General features: G+C 44.4%; 1 protein-coding gene across 2 annotated transcripts in view; it reads left to right on the forward strand.

Moving 5' to 3' along the window:
• LOC143815530 (amine oxidase [flavin-containing] A-like) overlaps positions 1 to 24,873 on the forward strand; it is a 167,247-nt gene that overhangs the window by 49,448 nt on the left and 92,926 nt on the right. For both annotated transcript variants that reach the window (XM_077294819.1, XM_077294820.1), the window contains exons 3-6: positions 8,895 to 9,032; positions 13,498 to 13,602; positions 21,254 to 21,345; positions 23,764 to 23,905. In XM_077294819.1, coding sequence (XP_077150934.1) covers positions 8,895 to 9,032; positions 13,498 to 13,602; positions 21,254 to 21,345; positions 23,764 to 23,905 — 477 coding nt within the window. The remainder of the gene's footprint in view (positions 1 to 8,894; positions 9,033 to 13,497; positions 13,603 to 21,253; positions 21,346 to 23,763; positions 23,906 to 24,873) is intronic.

Consider the following 24,873-nt stretch of genomic DNA (forward strand, 5'->3'; position numbering starts at 1 on the left):
ATAGTATATATCTGTGTGTCATCTCCTCCTGCATATAGTATATACCTGTGTGTCATCTCCCCTGTAAATAGTATATACCTGTGTGTCATCTCCTCCTGTATATAGTATATATCTGTATGTCATCTCCTCCTGTATTAGACCTCGTTCACACGTTATTTGGTCAGTATTTTTACTTCAGTATTTGTAAGCTAAATTGGCAGCCTGATAAATCCCCAGCCAACAGTATGCCCACCCCCTGGCAGTATATATTAGCTCACACATACACATAATAGACTGGTCATGTGACTGACAGCTGCTGGATTCCTATATGGTACATTTGTTGCTCTTGTAGTTTGTCAGCTTATTAATCAGATATTTATTTTTGAAGGATAATACCAGACTTGTGTGTGTTTTAGGGCGAGTTTCGTGTGTCAAGTTGTGTGTGTTGAGTTGCGTGTGGCGACATGCATGTAGCGACTTTTGTGAGATGAGTTTTGTGTGGTGACATGCGTGTAGCAACTTTTTGTGTGTCGAGTTGCATGTGACAGGTTAGTGTAGCAAGTTGTGTGCAGCAAGTTTTGCGCATGGCGAGTTTTGCGCATGGCGAGTTTTATGTGTGGTGCCTTTTGAGTATGTGCAAGTTTTGTGTGAGGCAACTTTTGCATGTGTTGCAACTTTTGTGCATGTGGCAATTTTTCCGCGTGTGCAAGTTTTGCGTGTGGCGAGTTTTCCATGAGGTGAGTTTTGCACGTGTGGCGAGTTTTGCATGTGGAGAGTTTTGCGCGTGGTGAGTTTTGAGCGTCGACTTTTGTGTTTCAACTTTTATGTGGCGAGGTTGGTGTATGTGTGGTGAAATGTGCGCTGAGGGTGGTATATGTGTTCGAGCACGTGGTAGTGTGTGGCGCATTTTGTGTGTGTGTTCATATCCCCGTGGTGGTGTGGTGATTATCCCATGTCGGGGCCCCACCTTAGCAACTGTACAGTATATACTCTTTGGCGCCATCGCTCTCATTCTTTAAGTCCCCCTGGTTCACATCTGGCAGCTGTTAATTTGCCTCCAACACTTTTCCTTTCATTTTTTCCCCATTATGTAGATAGGGGCAAAATTGTTTGGTGAATTGGAAAGCGCGGGGTTAAAATTTCACCTCACAACATAGCTTTGATGCTCTCAGGGTCCAGACGTGTGACTGTGCAAAATTTTGTGCCTAATAACAAACAGATAAACGCATACAATTGGAGGAATGCCACATAATATAGATAAATAACTACCAGTGTAGTAAATACAGAGCATTCACACCCAAATCATTGGACAGATCCGGACCCACCAGTAATCACCAATTCAACCACAAGAACATTGGTGGAAAAAGTCCATACATAACACAGATTGATACAAAATAGAAATACCTTTATTATTAAAAACATACATATAAAAGACCATAAGACAGGGGCATGACTAGAATGGGCGATGAAACCAAGCACATCACAGGTGAAGAACCACACATGCTAAAGGCATATCATAAGCGCAAGTGCGCAGCACAAGTTAAATACCGTGACCGCATGTCAGTACAACGTACCAGAAGTCTGTGAACCAAGCCACGTGTGGACCTCACACCCTCCCCGACGCGCGTTTCGGAAGCGCTAAGCTTCCTTCCTCAGGGGGCGTGCCCCACAATGTGCCAATACAGTTTATAAGCAGACGGGACCGGATGTAGACACGAATGTGAGAGGCTGAAGACACACCTCTCTCCGGTGCTGACATCACCGCTGACGCGGATACACATGGGGCCCCATGTGACCACAATAACAGACGGCGAGCAGCAGCGGATCAGAGGCGGGACTATACAGCGTCGCTACACCAGTAACCATGGTGAGTGTGGGGAAGCTAACAGTGCCTCACCGCGAATAATAGCTCGGCACAATCTGCAGCACCGAGTGTAACATGCGCATAAAGAGGCAACAGACAGTATGGAAATATAGACAATAACCATATAAATACCCACATACATTTTGCAAAGTTACACAGAATGAACCCATCCATTATCTATAGAATACAAGCCATATATATGCTCATACACAAATAACCCAATATAGGGGAAATAGAAGATGACAGACAGTGCATATATAAATAAATCAATAACATCCACAAATAAATATAATTCATATGTGCATATATGCAGAGAATAATAACAAATAAGACCAGATATGGCTAGGACATTTTTGTCATAGCAAGTGGTGCAGAAGTACATATCATTCATCTTCCTCTTCATAGCTTGATAGTAATTCATAGGCATTCAAAGGCAACAGAGTAGGCAAAAAGTCACTAAAATAAGAAAAACACATAAAGAGTAAATAAACAGATAAAATAAAAATAATAATAAAACCACAGGATGTGAATGTGCATCACCGCACATATAAAGCATCAGCAAGAGGACCCCAGAAAGGGAGCAAATGAGAGACACTCATTAAGACCATTGGGATGAACAGTGTTCAGAGCCCAAATCCACCTGGTCTCGAGTTGGGACAGACGCTTTGATAATCCACCACCACGAATATTTATTTTCAAGGATTCAATACCGCGCACCTTCAGGAGGGTGTCATCACAATTATGAAACTCCCTAAAATGGCGCGGTATTGTTTTAAGGGTGGATGTGTCCTCGTGAGTAGCTGCCGCAGATATCCCCAGTACGTGCTCGCGAACACTCACCTTAAGTTGGCGTGTGGTTAACCCAACATAAATAAGGTTACACGGGCACGTAGCATAGTAAATTACGTACCTAGTGGTACATGTGATGCGTTGGCGAATACTGAAAGATTTCGTACCTTCCGCGTTGGTAAAACTATCGCATCGTACAATGTTGGGACATGCGACACATCTACCACACGGAACACACCCACCCCTAATAGGAAATTTATCCAAAAAGGTGGGAATCACCTGCTCAGGATAATGACTAGAGACCAAATGGTCTCTTAGATTTTTTGCCCTCCTGAAAGCTATTGATGGTACCGGAGGGATCAACTTCTTAAGGACAGGGTCCACCTTTAGGATCGGCCATGCTTTTTGCAAGATGGACCGTACACTGTCAGAACGGGAACTAAAAGTTGTTACAAATCTCACAGTGTCAACCACCTTCCGCTCAGGTGCATTGTTGTAAAGGAGACTATGGCGGGAAGCATATTTGGCACGATGGTACGCTGCCTTAACCATCCTATGGCCATAGCCGCGTGTATAGAAGCGTTGCTTAAGCTCCTCAGCTCTGGACTCAAAGTCACCATCAGACGAGCATATTCTGCGGAGCCGGAGAAACTGGCCCACTGGCACAGAGCGAATCATGTGTTTGGGATGACCCGAGGAGGCGAGTAATAATGTATTAGTCGCCGTCTCTTTCCTAAAGATGTCAGTCTGTAATAAACCAGAATAGTCCCGTCTGATGGTGACATCCAAAAAATTCAAGGACTGACTGTCAAAAGTAAAAGTCAGATGTACATTGAGGTCATTGCTGTTCAAAGTCCGGATCAATTCCTCAAGGTCGACGGAACTGCCCTGCCAAATGAAGAAGATGTCGTCAATGTACCGTGTCCAAAAGGGGACACGGTCCATTAACCCCTGTTCACCTGACAGGAAGAGATCCCTCTCCCACAGCCCCAGGAAGAGACCGGCATAGGCAGGCGCAAAGGCCGCGCCCATAGCGGTCCCCTGGAGCTGAAGGTAGAAGGACCCCTTGAAGACAAAAAAATTGTGAGTGAGAGTGAACTCAAGAAGTTCCAGCAGAAGTTCTCTAAGGCCAAGTGGTAAAGAAGAAGTACCCAAGTAATACCGTACAGCAAAAATGCCATCCTTATGCCTGATGTTAGTGTATAGAGATTCAACATCTGCTGAAACCAAAAGAGAATCACTCTCCAGACACAGTCCATCGACCCTGCGCAAGAGATCACTTGTATCCCGCAAGTAGGAGGGGAGGCTCACTACAAGAGGTTGGAGGTGGTAGTCAATCCACTTGTTAATATGGTCCAGGAAGTTCCCTCTGCCAGACACGATAGGTCTACCGGGCGGTGAGGAGGCACTCTTATGTATCTTAGGGAGGAGATACAGTGTGGCAATAGTTGGTTCAGGGACTACCAAAGCCGATGATAGTTCTTTTGTAATAATGCCGTTAGAGAGGGCCCGTTTAATAATAACATCTAATTGACCACAATATGCTGAGAGGGGGTTATACGTAAGACGTCTATAACACGTAGTATTATTTAGTTGGCGATATACCTCCCTCTCATACATACTGGTAGGCCAAAGGACCACATTCCCGCCTTTATCGGCAGGTTTAATCACGGTATTAGGCAGTCCCTGTAGATAATTTAGTCTCAACCTCTCCTCCCGTGTGAGATTATCATTAACACGAAAGTGTGGTATTTTGTATAAGTCCTCCATCACCACCCGGACAAACAAATCGATACTGGAACAAGATGATAGTGGAGGGAACTTAGTGGACCGTGGACGAATGGAGGGTGGAACCTTACCTCCTTCACCTATATGTTCACTGGCAAGTTCCTCGAGTATCCTTAGAGCCTCCTGTTCCTCTTCTGTCGGGAATAAGGAAAGCAAGCTGTTAGTGTTAAAGTATCTTTTGAACAGCAATGACCTCGCGAAAATGTGCAAGTCCTTGATAGTGGAAAATAAGTCAAAACCAGCGGTGGGAGAAAAAGACAAGCCTCTCCCCAATAAAGATAAGTCAGTGGCAGACAGCAGATGCGAAGTTAAATTGATCACCTTATTATCTTTATATCCCCCGGAGAATGATTTTCTTTTATAGGGATGGTAGGCGTGGTCACGAAGTCTCACAGCCCCCGAATTTTCAGCCGCCGATCCTGATACAGAGGGTGGTATATGTGTTCGAGCACGTGGTAGTGTGTGGCGTATTTTGTGTGTGTGTTCATATCCCCGTGGTGGTGTGGTGATTATCCCATGTCGGGGCCCCACCTTAGCAACTGTACAGTATATACTCTTTGGCGCCATCGCTCTCATTCTTTAAGTCCCCCTTGTTCACATCTGGCAGCTGTTAATTTGCCTCCAACACTTTTCCTTTCACTTTTTCCCCATTATGTAGATAGGGGCAAAATTGTTTGGTGAATTGGAAAGCGCGGGGTTAAAATTTCACCTCACAACATAGCTTTGATGCTCTCAGGGTCCAGACGTGTGACTGTGCAAAATTTTGTGCCTGTAGCTGCGACGCCTCCAACACTTTTCCTTTCACTTTTTCACCATTATGTAGATAGGGGCAAAATTGTTTGGTGAATTGGAAAGCGCGGGGTTAAAATTTCACCTCACAATATAGCCTATGACGCTCTCGGGGTCCAGACGTGTGACTGTGCAAAATTTTGTGGCTGTAGCTGCGACGGTTCAGATGCCAATCCCGGACATACATACACACATACATACACACATACAGCTTTATATATTAGATAAACAGATGAAGATGTTATGACAAACCTATTTTTCCCATGACGGTTTCTCACTATATATATATATATATATATATATATATTTTGGATAACCCCTTGAAGACCAGATGTACATTTCATCTGTGCACTTAGCTTAAAGTATACATTGAGAACTTGTCACGACTTATACTGTAACGTGCCCTTAGGACCCAACTAACCAGATGGAAGCCAAAAGTGTGTTTTAATCACCTCTGTCTGGCAGGTGTGCACAGGCAAATTGTTTAACTGGGTAGAAAGTGAAAAAGAATGTGCTTTCCTATAAAGAGACTTGTTATACAATTCTTCACTGTGGGTCCCTATGTGGGATGAATGCCTTAACCCCTTTCTGGCATTAGACATACTATTCCGCCGATGTGACCTGGGACTTAATTCCCATGGACGGAATAGTACATCATAGGCAATCAGCCGCGCTCACGGAGGGGAGCGTGGCTGATCATGGCTGGGTGTCAGCTGATTCTCACAGCTGACACCCGGCACTTTAACCCCCGAAACACTGCGATCAAACATGATAGCAGCGTTCCGGATCCGGAAGAGGAGCTGACATATTTGAATTAAAAAAAATCTAAACAATAAAAGTACACATATTTAGTATTGCCGCGTCCGTAAGACCCAACCTATAAAACTGTCCCACTAGTTAACCCCCTTAGTAAACACCATTAAAAAAAGGCAAAAAAACAATGCTTTACCAATCATGCCGCCGAACAAAAAGTGAAATAACACGCGATCAAAAAGACGGATATAAATAAACATGGTACCACTGGAAAATATAAAAAAGTTATAGCTCTCAGAATAAAGCGATGCAAAAATAATTATTTTTCATGTAAAATAGTTTTTATTGTATAAAAGCGCCAAAACATAAAAAAGATATAAATGAGGTATTGCTGTCTTCATACTGACCCGAAGAATAAAACAGGGGAAACGGTATAAACGCCCTCCCCAAAAGAAATTCATGAATTGCTGTTTTTTGTTTATTCTGCCTCACAAAAATCGGAATAAAAAGCGATAAAAAAGTAATTAGCCCGAAAATGGTACCAATAAAAACATCAACTCGTCCCGCAAAAAACAAGACCTCACATGACTCTGTGGGCCAAAATCTGGAAAAATTATAGCTCTCAAAATATGGTGATGCAAAAACTATTTTTTTGCAATAAAAAGTTTCTTTTAGTGTGTGACAGCTGCTAAACATAAAAACCCGCTATAATAGCCTGCTATAAATAGTAAGTCAAACCCCTTTATCACCCCCTTAGGGAAAAATAATAAAATAAAAAAATGTATTTATTTCCATTATCCCATTAGAGTTAGGGCTAAAGTTAGTTTTAGGGTTGGGGCTAAAGTTAGGATTACAGTTAAGTTTAAGGTTAGGTTTGGGATTAGGGTTAGGGTGGGGATTAGGGTTAGAGGTGTGTTGGGGTTAGGGTTGGAGTTAGAATTGTGGAACTTCCACTGTTTAGGCACATCAGGGGCTCTCCAAACGCGACATGCCTTCTGATTTAAATTCCAGACAATTCTGCGTTGAAAAAGTCAAATGGTGCTTCTTCCATTCCAAGCCCTGCCATGCGCCCAAACAGTGGTTTAGCCCCCACATATGGGGTATCGGTGTACTCAGGACAAAATGCGCAACATGTTTTGGGGTCCAATTTCTTCTGTTACCCTTGGGAAAATAAAAAATTTGGGGCAAAAATATCATTTTTGTGAAAAAAATAAGATTTTTTATTTTTACCGCTCTACATTATAAATTCTGTGAAGCACTTGGTAGCTCAAAGTGCTCACCACACATCTAGATAAGTTTCTTAGGGGGTCTACTTTCCAAAATGGTGTCACTTGTGGGGGGTTTCTACTGTTTAGACACATCAAGGGCTCTCCAAATGCAACATGGCATCCGATCTCAATTTTAGCCAATTTTGCTTTGAAAAGTCAAACGGCGCTCCTTCCCTTCTGATTTCTGCCATGCGCCCAAACAGTGGTTTACCCCCACATATGGAGTATCAGTGTACTGAGGACAAATTGTACAACAATTTTTGTGGTCCAATTTATCCTGTTACCCTTGGTAAAATAAAACAAATTGGATCTGAAGTAATTTTTTTGTGAAAAAAGTTAAATGCTAATTTTTTTTTAAACATTCCAAAAATTCCTGTGAAGCACTTGAAGGGTTAATAAACTTCTTGAATGTGGGTTTGAGCACCTTGGGGAGTGCAGATTTTAGAATGGTGTCACTTTTGGGTATTTTCTATCATATAGACCCCTCAAAGTGACTTCAAATGTGATTTGGTCCCTAAAAAAAATGGTGTTGTAAAAATGAGAAATCGCTGGTCAAATTTTAACCCTTATAACTTCCTAACAAAAGGTATTTGAAGAAAGGTATTCAGAGCAAAGAGCTTGAGACCAACAACCCTCTCCATCACGAGTATAATATTTATTTACAGTAATGTACAATACAGCTTGTATTCCCATCTCTAACTTTTATAGCAAGTCCTCAGGATAAATGGTGAATAATTAGCAGATGCTGGTGTCACCAACGAGACTTGCATCGATTTTTAGAAATGGACACTGATGTGCACCACGGTCACTTGAGAGGTGGTGGGCATTTTAATTTCTGGCTAACTCCAGAACTACTAAGGAACTTGCCCCTCAGACCATGTGGGGTCATCACAACAGAACGAGACCCCAATAAAGCAATCCTTATCTAAGAACTGGATCAATATTTATGGACATAACTGTTTATCACCCATGGTAATTCTGCTTCATGTCACCTGTCTTATCCATGGTTTTTCCCTTTTTTTTTTTTTTCTATGCTGTGCATGAATATGTGATTCTTCAGAATTTGTTTTAGTCTTTGCCTGATGAAGAGACCTGTGTAGTCTCGAAAGCTTGCAATTTGTTACCATCTTTTCAGTTAGCCATAAAAAGGTATCAACCACTGAGGACTCTCAATTCTAAATATTTTTCTATATTCTGGCTAACACGGTACCAAGATATATATCTTTCCTGTTGCTAACTCCATTCATTTTTATAGGAATTCCTAATAATTTCTACTGACAGAAGCGATTGACAGGACCCAGTTCTTAAGATACAAGAGGATCCTATTGGTGTGATCTGCAATTACCATACTTTCTCTGGAATATATTTTATGAAAAAACAAAAAACAAATAAAGGGTGAATTCACATGTTTCACATTTGTCTTATTAATATCTGTCACTGACTCGTTCATCTGAGCTGGATCTGCAAAAATCAAAATTCAGATGAATGGAACTTATTTTCAGATTCACATTTCTGCTCTAATTTGCTGTGTATGAATATACACCCATACTTGTTTTATATGCTGAAACTTTTTATTAAACAATCCCATATATGAACATACCTTTGTGTGATAAATTATGAGTTTGCTAAAGTAAACTTAACTCTTTTATCCTCTTTTTTTTAAGAACAAGGAAGTTCAATATGTGGATGTTGGAGGTGCTTATGTGGGACCTGCACAAAATCGTTTATTACGGATGGCAAAAGAACTCGGTGTGGAGACGTATAAAGTATATTTAAATGGTCATCTCCTTCAGCATACAAAAGTAAGACAAGCAATGGCAATAAGTGTCATTGTATAATGTTATCGTATTCATAACAAACGGACATTGGAAAAGAGGTGCTTTGCATCTTTGCATATTCAATTCATGGGTAATAATGGTGAGCAAGCAGTAAGGCAGTTACTTCTGTCTGTATACATGCATGATATTATGCAGGCATGAACATATTATAAGATCCAATTTATTGTTTAGTGCTTTCCATAGACATTGCTCAGGTCCTAAAAGATCAGGGGCCCAAGCCCTAAAGTGCGTGTCTCCCCATATGACCATCCCATAATTTAAAAGAGGATCCATACATATACAAGTACAGTACACCACCGTTGCTAACCAAAAATACATTATACAAATACCAATATGATCAAAATTACTAATACAAAAGGCCAAAATAATATGGCTACACAACGTCCCCTACCATTACCACTACACAGTGAATCTAATGCAGATCACATGCTTTTCCAGTCTTTTCTATCTGGTTCAGATCTCTTCTTTCAGCCACGACTCGTCTGCAGAGATTACTACAAAGACACATTTAACTTTTCACATTTCCAGCACTGTCCCCATCTAGTCCCAACCTAATAAAAACTCCCCAGTCTGTGTGCACCTGCAGCTTAGAACAGTTATCCCAATATTTAAAAAATTGTGTCCCCCAAAAAATTAAATGGTGTCTTATAGAAAGTTTTAATGCCCCTACTGTACTACCTAGAAAGTTATAAGGCCCCGTCTGCTCCTTTGAAGGATATATGCAAATTGCCTCTTCAGAGAAAAAGAGGACTCTATAGCGCCAACTGTTGGAAGTAGCGATCCTACAAGTCACAATCAACCCTTTAACGAGTCGTGTAATATGACTTAGGATAAAAGCCAAATCAGTATCTCAATTCGCAGACACGGTGTTTCGGGCTGTTGGCCCTCGTCAGTGCGAAGCATGAGAACTACAGTAATTTGGCTAGGTGAGAGTCTCTGGACTGGGGTCTAAGTGGTAAGGTTTCTCCTTATGGAGAGTGACATACCAGCTCTGGCTTGTCAAGGTAAGGAGGCTTGAAGGACATAATATCCCAAGTGCCCTCTTCCAGCAACAAATACCCTTGAGTGTCCACTTAAAGTTAGCAATGCCCCCCTGAAAAAATAATGGAACCAGAATGCCCCAATCCAAAATAATAATGCCCCATTTACATCAAATAATGTCCTCTTAGGTCCCACACAGCTCTGTATATACAGTATGATGGTCCTACTGCTTCCTATAAACAATATAATGGCCCCAAAGCCACTTATTATACATTGAGTATCCCAGAGTTCCCTATTTATAGTAAAATCACTACAGAGATGCCTATATACAATATGATGCCCCAACATCTCCCTATAGATAGTATTATGTCATATCTGCCCCGCCATATATAGTATGAAGCTCTACAGTTTCCTATATATAGTATGAAGGTGCCCAAAGCTCCCCACAAATAGAATGATGTCTCGGCAATCCCCTATATATAATATGATGGTCTCCACAAATCATTATTACAGATATTATGTCCCCCACAGAACCTTATATATAGTATGACGATCCCACAGCCCCTCTCTATATAGTATCATGTCCCTACAGCCCCCTATATAAAATATGATGGCCCCAAAGCCCCCTTATGATGGTCCACACAGTTCCTCTATATATAGTATTGAACATAAATGTACAAAGGAACAAAACACCAGATGTGTTATATGTATCAAAATATAAATATTTAGTGGTGTCGGTATGGGCAAAGAATGGAAGAATCACTCGGATTAACAGAAGAAACCAAAGGGGAAAGAGAGCCGAGGCATGGTTGGATAGATAGATAACAGGACAATAAATAGAATATACATGAAATGCCTTTATTAACAAGTACATGGGCGAGCGGTGGCATGCAAACAATAGAGATAAAATATGTCTAAAAATACTTAGGAAGGTAGTGCAACACCCCAGGTAACCAGTTGTTGCAGTGATGTTGCCTTCCCTTCAGGGAGGGTGATATCATGCTTGGAGGCAAGGGAGATTCTTTCTATCAGGTAAGGCACTCGCATTCAACAGATCTGAATCTAGGCCAGAAGGGGGAGCTCAGGACCCGGATTCAGGGGAGCTTCCTTACACTTTATGTATCCTGGTCTGGAGGAGGAGCTAGATAGTCTGAGGGAGACAGTGGAGGAAGACAGTTGGTCTTCAGGAGAGCAGAAGGATGTCTGGAGCAGATGTAGGGGCCAAGCAGCCACGAGGGAGCTGCTGCCCCTGGAAAGAGTGAGAAGCAGAAGGAGAGTTGAATTGTGGAGGAGCTTAGAGGGAAGAAGCACAGAGGAGGAAGAGGCTCAGCAGGGGAACAGCGGAAGGACACCCTGGGAGCCAGAGTGCAGAACCGGGTACCAGGAGCCCAAGGCTATAGTGGGACTCTAGGACACTTAGCAGAACCGGAGAGCATAGGACTGTATGTCAATTGCCTGCATCAAGTCTGAGGTGAAGCAGTAACTTTAGAGCCCGGGGCATGATAGAGTCCCTATAAACAGGCTCGAACTGCCTATAGTACAGACATCTCTCTTAGGACAGGAGAGAGGGGACTTGCACTGAGCTTCAAGCGGCAGGGACCTAACCAACTAAACAGCGCAAGTAGGAAAGGCTTATGGACCTCACCTGGGAGAGGGATCTCCTATTGCCTCCAAGCCGGCTGGACCACAGCTACCCTGCACTTGGTACCATGGACTGAGGACTGCTACCATCAGTAAACCAGGTACAGACTTTGCAAACCTGTATCCTCGTTCTTTGCTGATTTATCGGCTTACACCATCTTGCCATACACTTGGGAAGCCCTGGGGACCCCGCTTCACCTGTGGGAAGCTGTTGTGAATATGGTTTCTGGGCTCCCCCGGTGGTCACTGGTGGTACTGAACTTGTGTGCTTCATCGCCTCTGTTCACCTGTTTCCATCAGGATGTGGGAGTTGTCTATTTAGCCTTGCTCCTCAGTCATTTCTATGCCGGCCAACAATGTTACCAGAAGCTTTTCTGTTGCATGTTCCTGCTCCTAGACTACTATCAGCTAAGTTGGACTTGTAGTCCTAAGTTTGTTTTGCATTTTTGTTCCAGTTCTCTGTGTTTGAATATTTCTGAGGCTGGAAGCTCTTGTGAGCTGAAATTGCCACTCTGGTGTCATGAGTTGATATTAGAGTCTTAAAGTAATTTCAGGATGGTGTTTTGAAAGGGTTTTCAGCTGACTGTGCAGTTCCCTTTTCTGTCTTCCTACTATCTAGTAAGCGGACCTCAATTTGCTAAACCTATCTTCATACTTCGTATGTCAATTTCCTCTAAAATCACCGACATTATATGTGGGGGCTACTGTCTGCCTTTTGGGGAAAATTTCTCTAGAGGTAAGCCAGGTCTGTATTTTCCTCTGCTAGGGTCAGTCAGTTCTCCGGCTGGCGCTGGGCGTCTAGGGATAAAACGTAGGCACGCTACCCGGCCACTGTTAGTTGTGCGGTAGGTTTAGCTCACAGTCAGCTCGAGTTCCCATCTTCCAAGAGCTAGTCCTTTTGTATGCTTTACTACGGTCTCTTGCCATTGAGAACCATGACAGGAAGCGTCACCATCTTGCTCCATACAACCACCCTAGAGGACCCCTTTAAGCAGCGTCGGTTCCCACTGACCGAACACCACAGGTGGCATCACGAACAATAGACTTTACTCATAATCCCTTAAAGACCTTCCCCTTTAATTGCGCGCCCAGGGCCATGGACCAAGTCGAAGCCATAGTGACATCCCTTTAAGTACCAGACCGGTACCGAGTACCCCACGGCCCAGGCAGGCGACTCAGTAGGACAACACAGCAGCAGATATTAAAGACAATAGTATCATACCTCTGAACGTATCAATAAAGTGCAATGTACCAGCAGCATAAGGAAGTACACATATAATCAGGGGTAAACAATAGAACACTGCTGCCGAAAATGAAAGTGCAGAGAAGCCTAGATTGATACACGTGATGTATGACCACAGGACCTATGGTATAGACATATAGGTAAAAGCTAACCAAGATGTTATAAGGAGTAAATAATATGGTCAAATTCAAAGTTGTAAATGCATCTAGAGGTTAGTAAGGAAAAATGTCCTTAGAAGGGTAACTTGCCACGGTGGCATCATATCAGTAGGTAGCCTGTGGTGGAAGTCATGGATTACTCATGATGTACAGTAAGGCACCTATGTAAATGCGGGTACATACCAAGTAGCTGCTGTGTGCACAGACCGCAGCGCCAAACCCCGACACGCGTTTCGGACCAGACCTTCTGCTATAGGTGGTGAGACACTGCTCTTGAGTGTATGTGCCCAACAGTGGGAGAAAACGCAGTGTGTCCCTAGTCAGAGCTTGGCTACATTGTATGTGGATCAAACCATAGAACATTTTTACTTACGATAAAAATATGTTAATGCATCTTTATTTTCAGGGTAAATCATACAAATTTCAAGGAGCTTTTCCACCAACCTATAACCCTCTGGTTTTATTGGATTATAACAACTTCATGAGAAGTATGGATCACTGGGCGAGTGAGGTATGATACTGTTATTTCTTGGTCTGTATGTAAAAAGTTTGTTTGCATTTACAAACATTGTAGTTAGAAGGTTTAACCCCTTAGTGACCGAGCCAATTTTTGACCTTAACCCCTCCGGTGGTGAACCCACACCTTTTCTGGGACATGACAGATGATCTGATCAGCTGACATGTACCCTGAACAGCCACCGGTGAAATCGCGATTCACCCGCGGCTGTTAACATGTTAAATGCTGCTGTCAAACACTGACAGCAGCATTTATCATGGATGTGCAGGAAGCATGTCATTCCTTCCTCACATCGGCGCCTGTGTCACATGACTGTGGGTCGCCGACGGGTTGGCATGACAACCTGGGGTCAGGAGAAGACCCCTGTGGTTGTCATTACTGAATTGCTATGAGCGCCACCTAGTGGTCAGCGTTCATAGCAAGTGAGCATTTCTGATACATAGAGCAGGGCTGCAGCCTTGCTCTATGTTTTAGAGGCGATCAGACAAGTGCAGATTCTAGTCTCCCATGGAGGCTATTGAAGCATGCAAAAAGTAAAAAAAAATGTTTTTAAAAATATTAAAAAAATGAAATAATATAAAAGTTCAAATCACCCCCCTTTCACCCCATTCAAAATAAAACAATAAAAAAATCAAATATACACTTATTTGGTATTGCTGCATTCAGAATTGCCCAATCTATTAATGTAAAAAAAAATAATCAAATCGGTAATCGGTGTAGTGAGAAAAAAATTCAAAACATTAGAATTATAATTTTTTGGTCGCTACATCAGTGCAATAAAACGCAATAACGGGTGATCAAAATAACGTATCTGCACCAAAATGATATCATTAAAAATGTCAGATTGGCACTCAAAAAATAAGCCCTTAGCCGGCCCCAGTTCCTGAAAAATGGAGACGCTACAGGTCTCAGAAAATGGCAACTTTTTTTTTTTTTTCCAACTTTGGAATTTTTTTTCACCACTTAGACAAAAAAGAACCTAGACATGTTTGGTGTCTATGATCTGGAGAATCATAATGGCAGGTCAGTTTTACCATTTAGTGAACCTAGCAAAAAAGCCAAACAAAAAACAAGTGTGGGATTGCACTTTTTTTGCAATTTCACCGCACTTTTTCTCTCGGCTTTTGTTACACGACATGGTAAATCCAATGGTGTCGTTCAAAAGTACAACTAGTCTCACAAAAAACAAGCCCTCACATGGCCATTTTGACAAAAGAATAAAAAAGTTATGGCTCTCGGAAGAAAGGTAGCAAAAAATGAAAATGCAAAACCAAAATTACCCCTGGTCGTTAAGGGGTTAATGACTGAGCCAAATTTTACAATTCTGACCAGTGTCAATTTATGAAGTTGTAGCTCTGGAACATTTTAACGGATTCCACTGATTCTGAGAATGATTTTTTGTGACATATTGTACTTCATGTTAGTGGTAAAATTTACAATAAGTATTGGGAGGTGTTAGTGTGATAAGGAGGGTATTAGCTGCAAATAGAACAACACCACAGAGCTGTCACAATGTATCTTAATATATACTTACCTTGTAATGTCTTCATATCCTGTTCCGTCCAGATGTTTCTGGATCCCAGAATTCCAAGTGGTGGAAGTACACCGACTGCCATATTGGGATGCCAAAGTGATGGGTGTCTCAATATGGAACCAGCCTCTTGCGCGGTACCACCAGCGGAACACCGTCACACCACACACACACACAAACAAACACTGTATACGCCGTACACACCAGACACAAACACACACTGTATGTGCCGTACTCACCACACACTGTATATGCCATACGTGCCACACACACACACACTGTATACGCCGTATGCAGCCTCTTGCGTGGTACCACCAGTGGAATACTGTCGCGACCACGCTGTCGCCGGGATTAGCCGAATGATTCACTGACCGCCGCCATCTTTGTACAGGAGGAGCGCATGCACAGTTTTAATTTGACCACCGCTATCTGCACAAAGATAGCGGCGGTCTGATCTACTGCGCCTGATCCCGGCAGCAGATGCGTGATGTGTCTACAGGCAGAGGAAGCCGGTCACATTAAAGGGGTTTTCCCACGAACAAAAGTTCATTTTAAAAATTGTCTGTGTCTGACCCTGTACGGAGCATGCCACATCTCCTTGGCAGGGAAGCAAAAGAATATATTGACATTACAGCAGGGGATCATGGAGGATTCATTTTGTCAGGTTAAATATTCCACTGACTGTTATTAAACAACTAGCTATTGAACCCGTTCTACGCCCGGGTGGCGAGCATTTATATTGGTATATGGTCTCCATCCTGGTATGTGCTGCTCCCATCTTGCTCTCCCATCCTGTCATGTGCTGCTCCATCCTGCGCCCCCATCCTGTCATGTGCTGCTCCATCCTGCATCCCCATCCTGTCATGTGCTCCTGTAGCGCCCCCACTGCCGCAGGGCCGAGGGGTACCCGGTACCGGGCCTCTGAGTCTCTGCTCTGGGGTTGTCACGGTGGCTAGACCCGGTCCGTGACCCTGCTGAGGGGCGTACAGTAATAGATGTGGGTAGATGATGGTGGTGTGAGGCTGTAGTGGTGCGGTGCGATAAATAACGAGGACACCAGGTTGCAGTCTCTTTACCTCTTTACTGAAGATCTCTGGGTCCTCAGTCCGGAGTCCAGATAACTAGGCTGCGCAAGTCTGGCCGGTCCAATGGCACCTCCAGAGTTTTCTTAACAGGTGGAAATCGGTGCCTTCCTTCTAGCGCTATGTGTTGCGGTCCTTCCCTGCTGTGCTTACGGAAAGTCCCCACAACTGTTGTGTCCATTTCTTAAGTTCCCTCACAACTCGATTAGATAATGTTCTGCTAATTCTCCGTCCCTCCCTGATGTTACGGTTAGAACGGCACCCGTTTGACGGGTAGGCTCGGAGCTCTTCCGGGACCCTAGAGTCGCCCCTCTCCACTAGTTGCCCCCCAAGACTGCATAGGTGATTTAGGTGAGACAGCCCGCCTTAGACTGACTGTCCTGCCGCTGTTTAGAGTATTGCTTGAAGCTGAATATTGTAATACTCCCTCGGCGTTCCGGCCGCCGGTTGTGCGCCTCAGTAGGATGTTGCCTCGGTCTTGCAGCACGACCCCTACTGGTATTCTCCTTCTTGCTTTGATCTCGTTTCTCACTCAGCACAATCTATCTCGCTTCCAATCCCTTCTTGGGTACCGCCGCTATACTGAGCAGGCACGGTCCCGTTACGTTCGCTCAAGTTGCCCAGTCTCTGTCAGGATCCCACCCCTGACAGAGACCCTACCGAATCTTCTCCCGCAACACCCTCTGCCACAAGGTGTTGCCTGGTTCCAACCCAGTCAGCTTTCTGTCTAACTTCCTGCCTGACCCCCAGTTTTACCAGTATGTGGAGAGTGGCCTAATGAATAGAACCCTTAGCTCCCCCTGGAGGCCCGGCGGTGAAATGTATTGGTGTCTGTGATACCTGATCAGATGAACTCCTTCAGTGCCATCGGACGTACCACAGCTCCCCTTAGTGGCGGAGCCACAGTACTGCAACGACCAGGACTCTGGGGCGCTGCACTCCCATCCTGCGTCCCCATCCTGTCATGTGCTCCCATCCTGCACCCCCATCCTGTCATGTGGTGCTCCATCCTGTGTCCCCATCCTGTCATGTGCTGTTCCATCCTGCGCCCCCATCCTATCATGTGCTGCTCCCATCCTGCGCGCAGAGTGCGGGTGGCTGTGCAGAGTGCAGGCGGCTGTGCAGAGTGCGGGTGGCTATGCAGAGTGCGGGCGGCTGCACGTGGCTGTGCTGAGTGCGGGCGGCTGCACGTGGCGGTGCTGAGTGGGGGCGGCTGTGCTGAGTGCGGGCGGCTGTGCTGAGCGCGGGCGGCTGTGCTGAGTGTGGGTGGCTGTGCTGAGTGCGGGCGGCTGTGCTGAGAGCGGGCGGCTGTGCTGAGTGCGGGCGGCTGTGCTGAGTGCGGGCAGCTGCGCGTGGCGGTGGTGAGTGCGGGCGGCTGCATGTGGCGGTGGTGAGTGCGGGCGGCTGCGCGTGGCGATGGTGAGTGCGGGCGGCTGCGCGTGGCGGTGGTGAGTGCGGGCGGCTGTCCGTGGCAGTGCTGAGTGCGGGCGGCTGCGTGTGGCGGTGCTGAGTGCGGGCGGCTGTGGTGAGTGCGGGCGGCTGTGGTGAGTGCGGGCGGCTGTGTGTGGCGGTGGTGAGTGCGGTCGGCTGCGCGTGGCGATGCTGAGTGCAGGCGGCTTAGCGTGGCGGTGCTGAGTGCGGGCGGCTGAGTTGGCTGTGAGTGCAGGCGGCTGAGCGTGGCTGTGGTGAGTGCGGGCGGCTGTGCGTGGCGGTGGTGAGTGCGGGCGGCTGTGCGTGGCGGTGGTGAGTGCGGGCGGCTGTGCGTGGCGGTGGGGAGTGCGGGCGGCTGTGCATGGCGGTGGCGAGTGCGGGCTGCTGTGCGTGGCGGTGGCGAGTGCGGGCGGCTGTGGTGAGTGCGGGCAGCTGTGCGTGGCGGTGGTGAGTGCGGGCAGCTGTGCGTGGCGGTGGTGAGTGCGGGCGGCTGTGCGTGGTGGTGGTGAGTATGGGTGGCTGTGCGTGGCGGTGGTGAGTGCGGACGGCTGTGCGTGGTGGTGGTGAGTGCGGGCGGCTGTGGTGAGTGCGGGCGGCTGTGCGTGGCGGTGGTGAGTGCGGGCGGCTGTGCGTCGCGGTGGTGAGTGCGGGCGGCTGTGCGTGGCGGTGGTGAGTGCGGGCGGCTGTGCGTGGCGGTGGTGAGTGCGGGCGGCTGTGCGTGGCGGTGGTGAGTGTGGGTGGCTGTGCGTGGCGGTGGTGAGTACGGGCGGCTGTGCGTGGCGGTGGTGAGTACGGGCGGCTGTGCGTGGCTCTGGTGAGTGTGGGCGGCTGTGCGTGGCTCTGATGAGTGTGGGCGGCTGTGCGTGGCTCTGATGAGTGTGGGCGGCTGTGCGTGGCTCTGATGAGTGTGGGCGGCTGTGCGCGGCTCTGGTGAGTGTGGGCGGCTGTGCGTGGCGGTGGTGAGTGCGGGCGGCTGTGCGTGGCTGTGCTGGGCGCCGAGTGCTGGCAGCCTGAGCAGGTGGGGACACCAGCGCGCTGGGGGGGTCAGGTGCCGGAGTCGCCGCTAGCTCAGACCCCCGGCACTTGCTATATTTACCTGTCCAACGTTCCACTCCTACGCGTGGCTCCATCTTCCAGGTCCTCTGCCTGTTCAGTCAGAGGGCGGCGCGCATTAAGCGCGTCATCACGCCCTCTGAACCATTCAGTTCAGAGGGCGCGATGACGCGTTAATGCGCGCCGCCCTCTGACTGAGCAGTCGCAGGCGGAGGATGGAGCAGCGCGCATCACTGGAACGGGGACAGGTAAATATCACATACTCACCCTCCTGGCTTACGCTTACGCATACCGCGATCTCCTCCTGGGAGCGTCACTCTGTGGGGTCCAGACTGCGCCGGCGCTTGCTCAATCTATAAAGGCTTCGGACAGAGTGACGCTCCCAGCGTTATATTATAGATATTTTACCTCTCAAAATGGAGAAGTCAGCACATGGGGAAAGAGAGAGTGTATAGGTGGGTGAGCACATGGGGGGAGAGATTCTCAACGCTGCAAAGCCTGCCCTCATCGTGATATTACCGCCATCCCGGTGCGATTGCATCGGGCCTCCATCTAGTAATACTATGAATAGGAATCAGTAATTGCGCTACAGGTACCTTCTTTATAAATGTGATATTATTAATATGAGTTAATAAATGAGATGGATTGGGATAATTAAACACATGTATTCCAAGCAGTAGAGCAGTAGAAATGGCCGAGTCACGTGACCACCTAAGTCACCCAGGTTCTGCTGGCTCCAGAGATGCCGTAGGACTTTATCGCTTTGGAAGATTCATCATCATATAGTTACCACAAGTCTCTATCTTGTGAGGTATACCCACCGACAACCCTACATCTTCTGTAATCAGAAACGGAAAGGCGCCTCAGCCGATTGGAGAAAGGTAAAATCCTGCTACCGAAAATTAGCAGCCTCATAAGGAAGGTACCTGTAGCGAAAATACTGATTCCCATTTATAGTGGAAAAATTTATTCGATATGACTTGCGCTTATTTATGAAAAAAAATGGAAATTTGCAAAAATTTTAAAAATTTGGCAATTTTCAAACTTTTAATTTTTGCGCCCATAAATCAGAGAGTTGTGCCACACAAAATACCGCAGTTAATAATTAACATTTTCCACATTTCAACATTACAACAGCACAATTTTGGAAAACATTTTTTTGTTAGGACGATATGAGGGTTAAAATTTGACCAGTGATTTCTAATTTTTCCAACAAAATTTACAAAACCAATTTTATAGGGACCATCTCACATTTGAAGTGACTTTTGGGGGTCATTATAACAGAAAATACCCAAAAGTGACACCATTCTAAAAACTGTACCCTTCAAGGTGCGCAAAACCACATTCAAGAAGTTTATTAACCCTTCAGGTGCTTCACGAGAACTAAAGCAATGAGGAAGGAAAAAATTAACATTTAACTTTTTTCACAAAAAATTTAATTTAGACCCAAACGTTTTTATTTTCATAAGGGTATCGAGAAAATGGACCGCAAAATTAGTTGTGCAATTTCTCCTGAGTATGCCGATACCTTTATTGTGGGGAAAACCACTGTTTTGGCACATGGCAGGGCTCAGAAGGGAGGGAGCACCATTTGACTTTTTAAACACAAATATATCTGGAATCGGGCACCATGTCACGTTTAGAGACCCCCTGATGTGCCTAAACAGAGAAACTCCCCAATTCTAACCCTAACCCCAACACACCCCTAACCCTAATCCCAATCCTAACCCTAACCACAACTCTAACCCCAACACAACCCTAACCCCAACCCTAAAAAGCGGCGCTGAGGAATATCTACCCTTAACTGCCGCAGTTAAAAGGCATACTGGCGGTCATTAAGGGGTCAAAGGGGCATCCCCGTTTCCAAGTTCTTATCCCAATATGTAGCAGGTATAATAATAATAACATTAAGAAATACCTCCAATTAGACATGTAGTGTAATATACTACTCATATTCGCTGTTTCACTTACCCCTTGTGCAGGGCATTGCAGTAGCTTAGTTATCCATGACCACTAATGTTGCATCTTTTTCACACTGTGGTTTGTTAGTATTGCGCTTAAGATTTCCTATGCTGAGTAAAATTTTAATAAGCACTACCAAGAAAATTTATATTCCAAAAATCTTTCCAAGTATGTGTGTAGTGTAGTGTGAGTGCAATAAAATACTCACTGATGGTCATTTCCCCCAGCTTCCAGTGTCTCTCCTTTCCTCTTCTGAATCGCATGACTTCAATTCCGACTATCACACTGAGGTTGTGTTATCTAGAAGTCACTTGTATAATGTAAGTCTATGGAGCGTAATTTTTAGACTCATTAATTTACATTGTAAAAGTAACTTCCAGTTTACACATAAATCCCAGTGTGATCCAACAAGTCATAATAGAAGTCGCATGAGTCAGGAGAGGACCGGAGCCGTGCTGGAGACTGGGGAAGACGACGTTCAGTGAGTATTTTATTGCACTTACATTATACTACACTCATATTTAGACAGGTCTAGGGAATACAAATTTTCTTGGGAGTGCTTCTTTAATGTTGATATTGCTGTCAGATTCCTGCAGATGCACCATGGAAAGCTCCTCATGCTAAAGACTGGGACAATATGTCAGTGAGAGCATTCATAGACAAAGTATGCTGGACAAGGTAAGCTTCTTTTAGGGCTAATTATTGCAGTGCATATAACACTAGATGACTAGGGAATTATAACTTTGCACAACATAGCTACAGTGAATTTTCATTTACAGATCAGCACAAAGGGCAGAGTATTTGAAGAAAAATGTTTCGACCTGCATTTCTATATCTCTTCATCTATCTCTGCGTAAAAGATTGGATTATTGAAGGCAAAAATTCCGAGGTGTGCGGACGGCACTAGGATGTGTGGCTATATGTTTCCTTTATTGGCACCGAGGTTCGTTGGTCTCACACAGCAACAACGATGGCAGGCATAAACGGGGGTGCTCAACGTATAATATCAAAAATCGTCCATAAAGAAACAAGAAGAGATGTGGCACTCACCCTTCAGCACTGCTTGATTAATATCCTTTATTCATCTTTACAATAAAACACGTGTCATGTGGAGAGGCGGCTGGGATCGGGAGACAGGATAAGGAGGAAAGGAAAGGACGACGGCCGTTTCGCGCTTATGCGCTTCCACGGGTCCACTTCGCGAAACGGCCGTCGTCCTTTCCTTTCCTCCTTATCCTGTCTCCCGATCCCAGCCGCCTCTCCACATGACACGTGTTTTATTGTAAAGATGAATAAAGGATATTAATCAAGCAGTGCTGAAGGGTGAGTGCCACATCTCTTCTTGTTTCTTTATGAAAGATTGGATTATGTTTTTTCCTTCAATGAAAGCTTCTATTCGAAGACACTGGAGCATTGGCCTTAAATATGGAGGCTTATGCTGAAAAATGGCAATTGAAGTGTAATTTAGATAAATGGAAGGTCATGCACTTGGGCAGAGAAAATAAAATGCATAATTGTGTACTAAATTGTAAAACACTGGGTAAAACTGTCACTGAAAAAGACTTGCTGTATGGGTGAACGTCAACCTCAACTTTAATGACCAGTGCCAGGCAGCTGCTGCCAAAGCAAATAAAATAATGGGATGCATTAATAGAGGCATAGATTCACAAGAGCACAGTTTGGCCTCTATACAGATCACTAGTGCGACCACACTTAAAATACTGTGTACTGTAGTCTTCGGTGTATAGAAATTACATGGCTGAACCCTAGCGGGTGCAGAGAAGAGTGACCAAGGTTATCAAGGAAATGAGTGTATTGCAATACTAAGACAGGTTATCAAGGTTGGGGTTATTCCATTTGGAAAAATGAAGACTTTGGGGCGATCTTATTACAATGTACAAATATATGACAGGACAGTACAGACATCTTTCTAATGATAAAATGATATTTTACACCTAGGTGACATCTAGTGGAAAGAAGGTTCAGTAATAACCACAAATGCTGGTTCTTTACTGTAAGAGCAGTGAGACTGTGGAGCTCGCTGCCATATTATGTTATAATGAAAAAAGAAATAAATAAGCTCATCATGCCAATGTTGTTCAGAATACATAGGAAAGTTGATGAATGGGTGAAAATTCCTACTTGTGATGCTCAGATATTGTAGAACTGTCGAAGAAAAACGGTTTTCGGGTACTTCCATCAATAAAATTAGCCCTTTTATTAGAAACTAGACTGTGGCCCGATTCTAACGCATCGGGTATTCTAGAATATGCATGTCCCCGTAGTATATGGACAATGATGATTCCAGAATTCGCGGCAGACTGTGCCCGTCGCTGATTGGTCGAGGCAACCTTTATGGACATCATCGCCATGGCAACCATTATGACATCTACGTCGATACTGTGCCCGTCGCTGATTGGTCGAGGCGAATTCGCGGCAGACTGTGCCCGTCGCTGATTGGTCGAGGCAACCTTTATGACATCATCGTCGCCATGGCAACCATTATGACATCTACGTCGATACTGTGCCCGTCGCTGATTGGTCGAGGCCTGGCGGCCTCGACCAATCAGAGACGCGGGATTTCCAGGACAGACAGACAGAAAGACAGACAGACGGAAAAACCCTTAGACAATTATATATATAGACAATTATATATATAGATTAATTTAAAATCAGGAGGATCCATCATGAGGATAAAATCTTACCGTTCATTATGACTAATGATGTAGTGTACGCCATAAATGAGTAAGACTTTATCTTTATGATGTATCCTGCGGTTTTTAAATTAATGTCTAAAAAGTGGTTAATTTATGGACTGAAGTTCCCCCAAAAAAGTTTTCTTCATCGTTTCTGTGATCCCCATGACAGATTCCCATTAAAGCTGGTTCATTCGCTTTATTCATTTTTAAAAGTCAAAGTAATATAGTTGCATGATGTTAAGAATAAGATGACAGTGGAGCATTTATGGCTTTTCCATAGGTCTTGGAGGTTCAATTTATTAATTTATTAAATATAATTACAAATACTTAAAAAGTGTTATTATTGCATTTATATTAAATTTATATATATATATATATTTGATATCTATTTGAACAGAGCAGGAAGGCGTTTTGCAGAGTTAATTGTGAATTTGGTTGTTACTGCTGAAACACAACAGGTTTCTACACTGTGGTTCCTCTGGTGTGTAAGGATCGGTGGTGGAACTGCAAGAATGTTCTCAATTGACAATGGTGCGCAGGTAAATTTTTCATATTTACTTTTTAGCTTAGTATAAAAAAAAATACATTATTGAATGTTTGCATGCAATGACGTATCAAGAGTGTTATGGTCCTCAGAGGAAACTTTGGACCTTAGCACCTACCAGAATGTTGTTCAGATGTTAGGGCCCCTGTACTAATATCCAAGTCTTGGTCCCAATCTTGTAATAAAGTTTTCCATCCTGTAATAATGTAATAATGATCCCCAACCTGGCCTCTATACTGCAATAATGGAGTTTGGAGTTTCCAGAAGTACAAGGTGTTCAGTGCTCAGAGTCATAACCATGATATGGAAGGCTGAAACCCGACAACCACTGAGCAAAATACCTAAATTTAATTGACTGAGAAATATCTGAAGACAGATCAGATGGATGGGTTTATGGCTGGATCGGTAATGGTCATAGATTTCCTCATCGACTTGGAAGCCAGGAGGATGGAGGTGGGGTACTACTATGGGCGGGTAGAGATAAGCTAGTTTGCCCTTTTCACATTGAAGATAGACTAAAAATCAACTCCCAAACCTACTGTTAGTTTTTAGAAGACGCTTTCTTCAAACAGTGGTACAGGAAAAAGTCTGCATCTTTCAAGAAAACCTTTATTTTTATGCTGTATAATGCTCCATTGCATGCATCAAAGAATGACACTGCTTAGCTACCTAGTAAAAGCCTAAAACATAAAAATAATGTCTTGGCCCCCTTTCTCATCTAACCTAAACTGGCACCCAGGATAAAGAAGAAGAGTTATGAGAATTGCAAAAAGCAGATTTCTTTGGACAAAAAGCAACAGATGCTCTTTCACCTGAGTTATTTCTGTTACAAAAGTCATTTGTTTTTTTTTTTATTGAACATGTAACCAAGTAATTTTAGTAGTTTCCAGACTCTTGCCAGGAGCTACAGAGATAAAATCAAATCAATAAAAAAGTGCATAAGTGTGCAATAAAATGTTATCT

Source organism: Ranitomeya variabilis, chromosome 3, assembly GCF_051348905.1.
Source record: "Ranitomeya variabilis isolate aRanVar5 chromosome 3, aRanVar5.hap1, whole genome shotgun sequence".
Lineage (NCBI taxonomy): Eukaryota > Metazoa > Chordata > Amphibia > Anura > Dendrobatidae > Ranitomeya > Ranitomeya variabilis.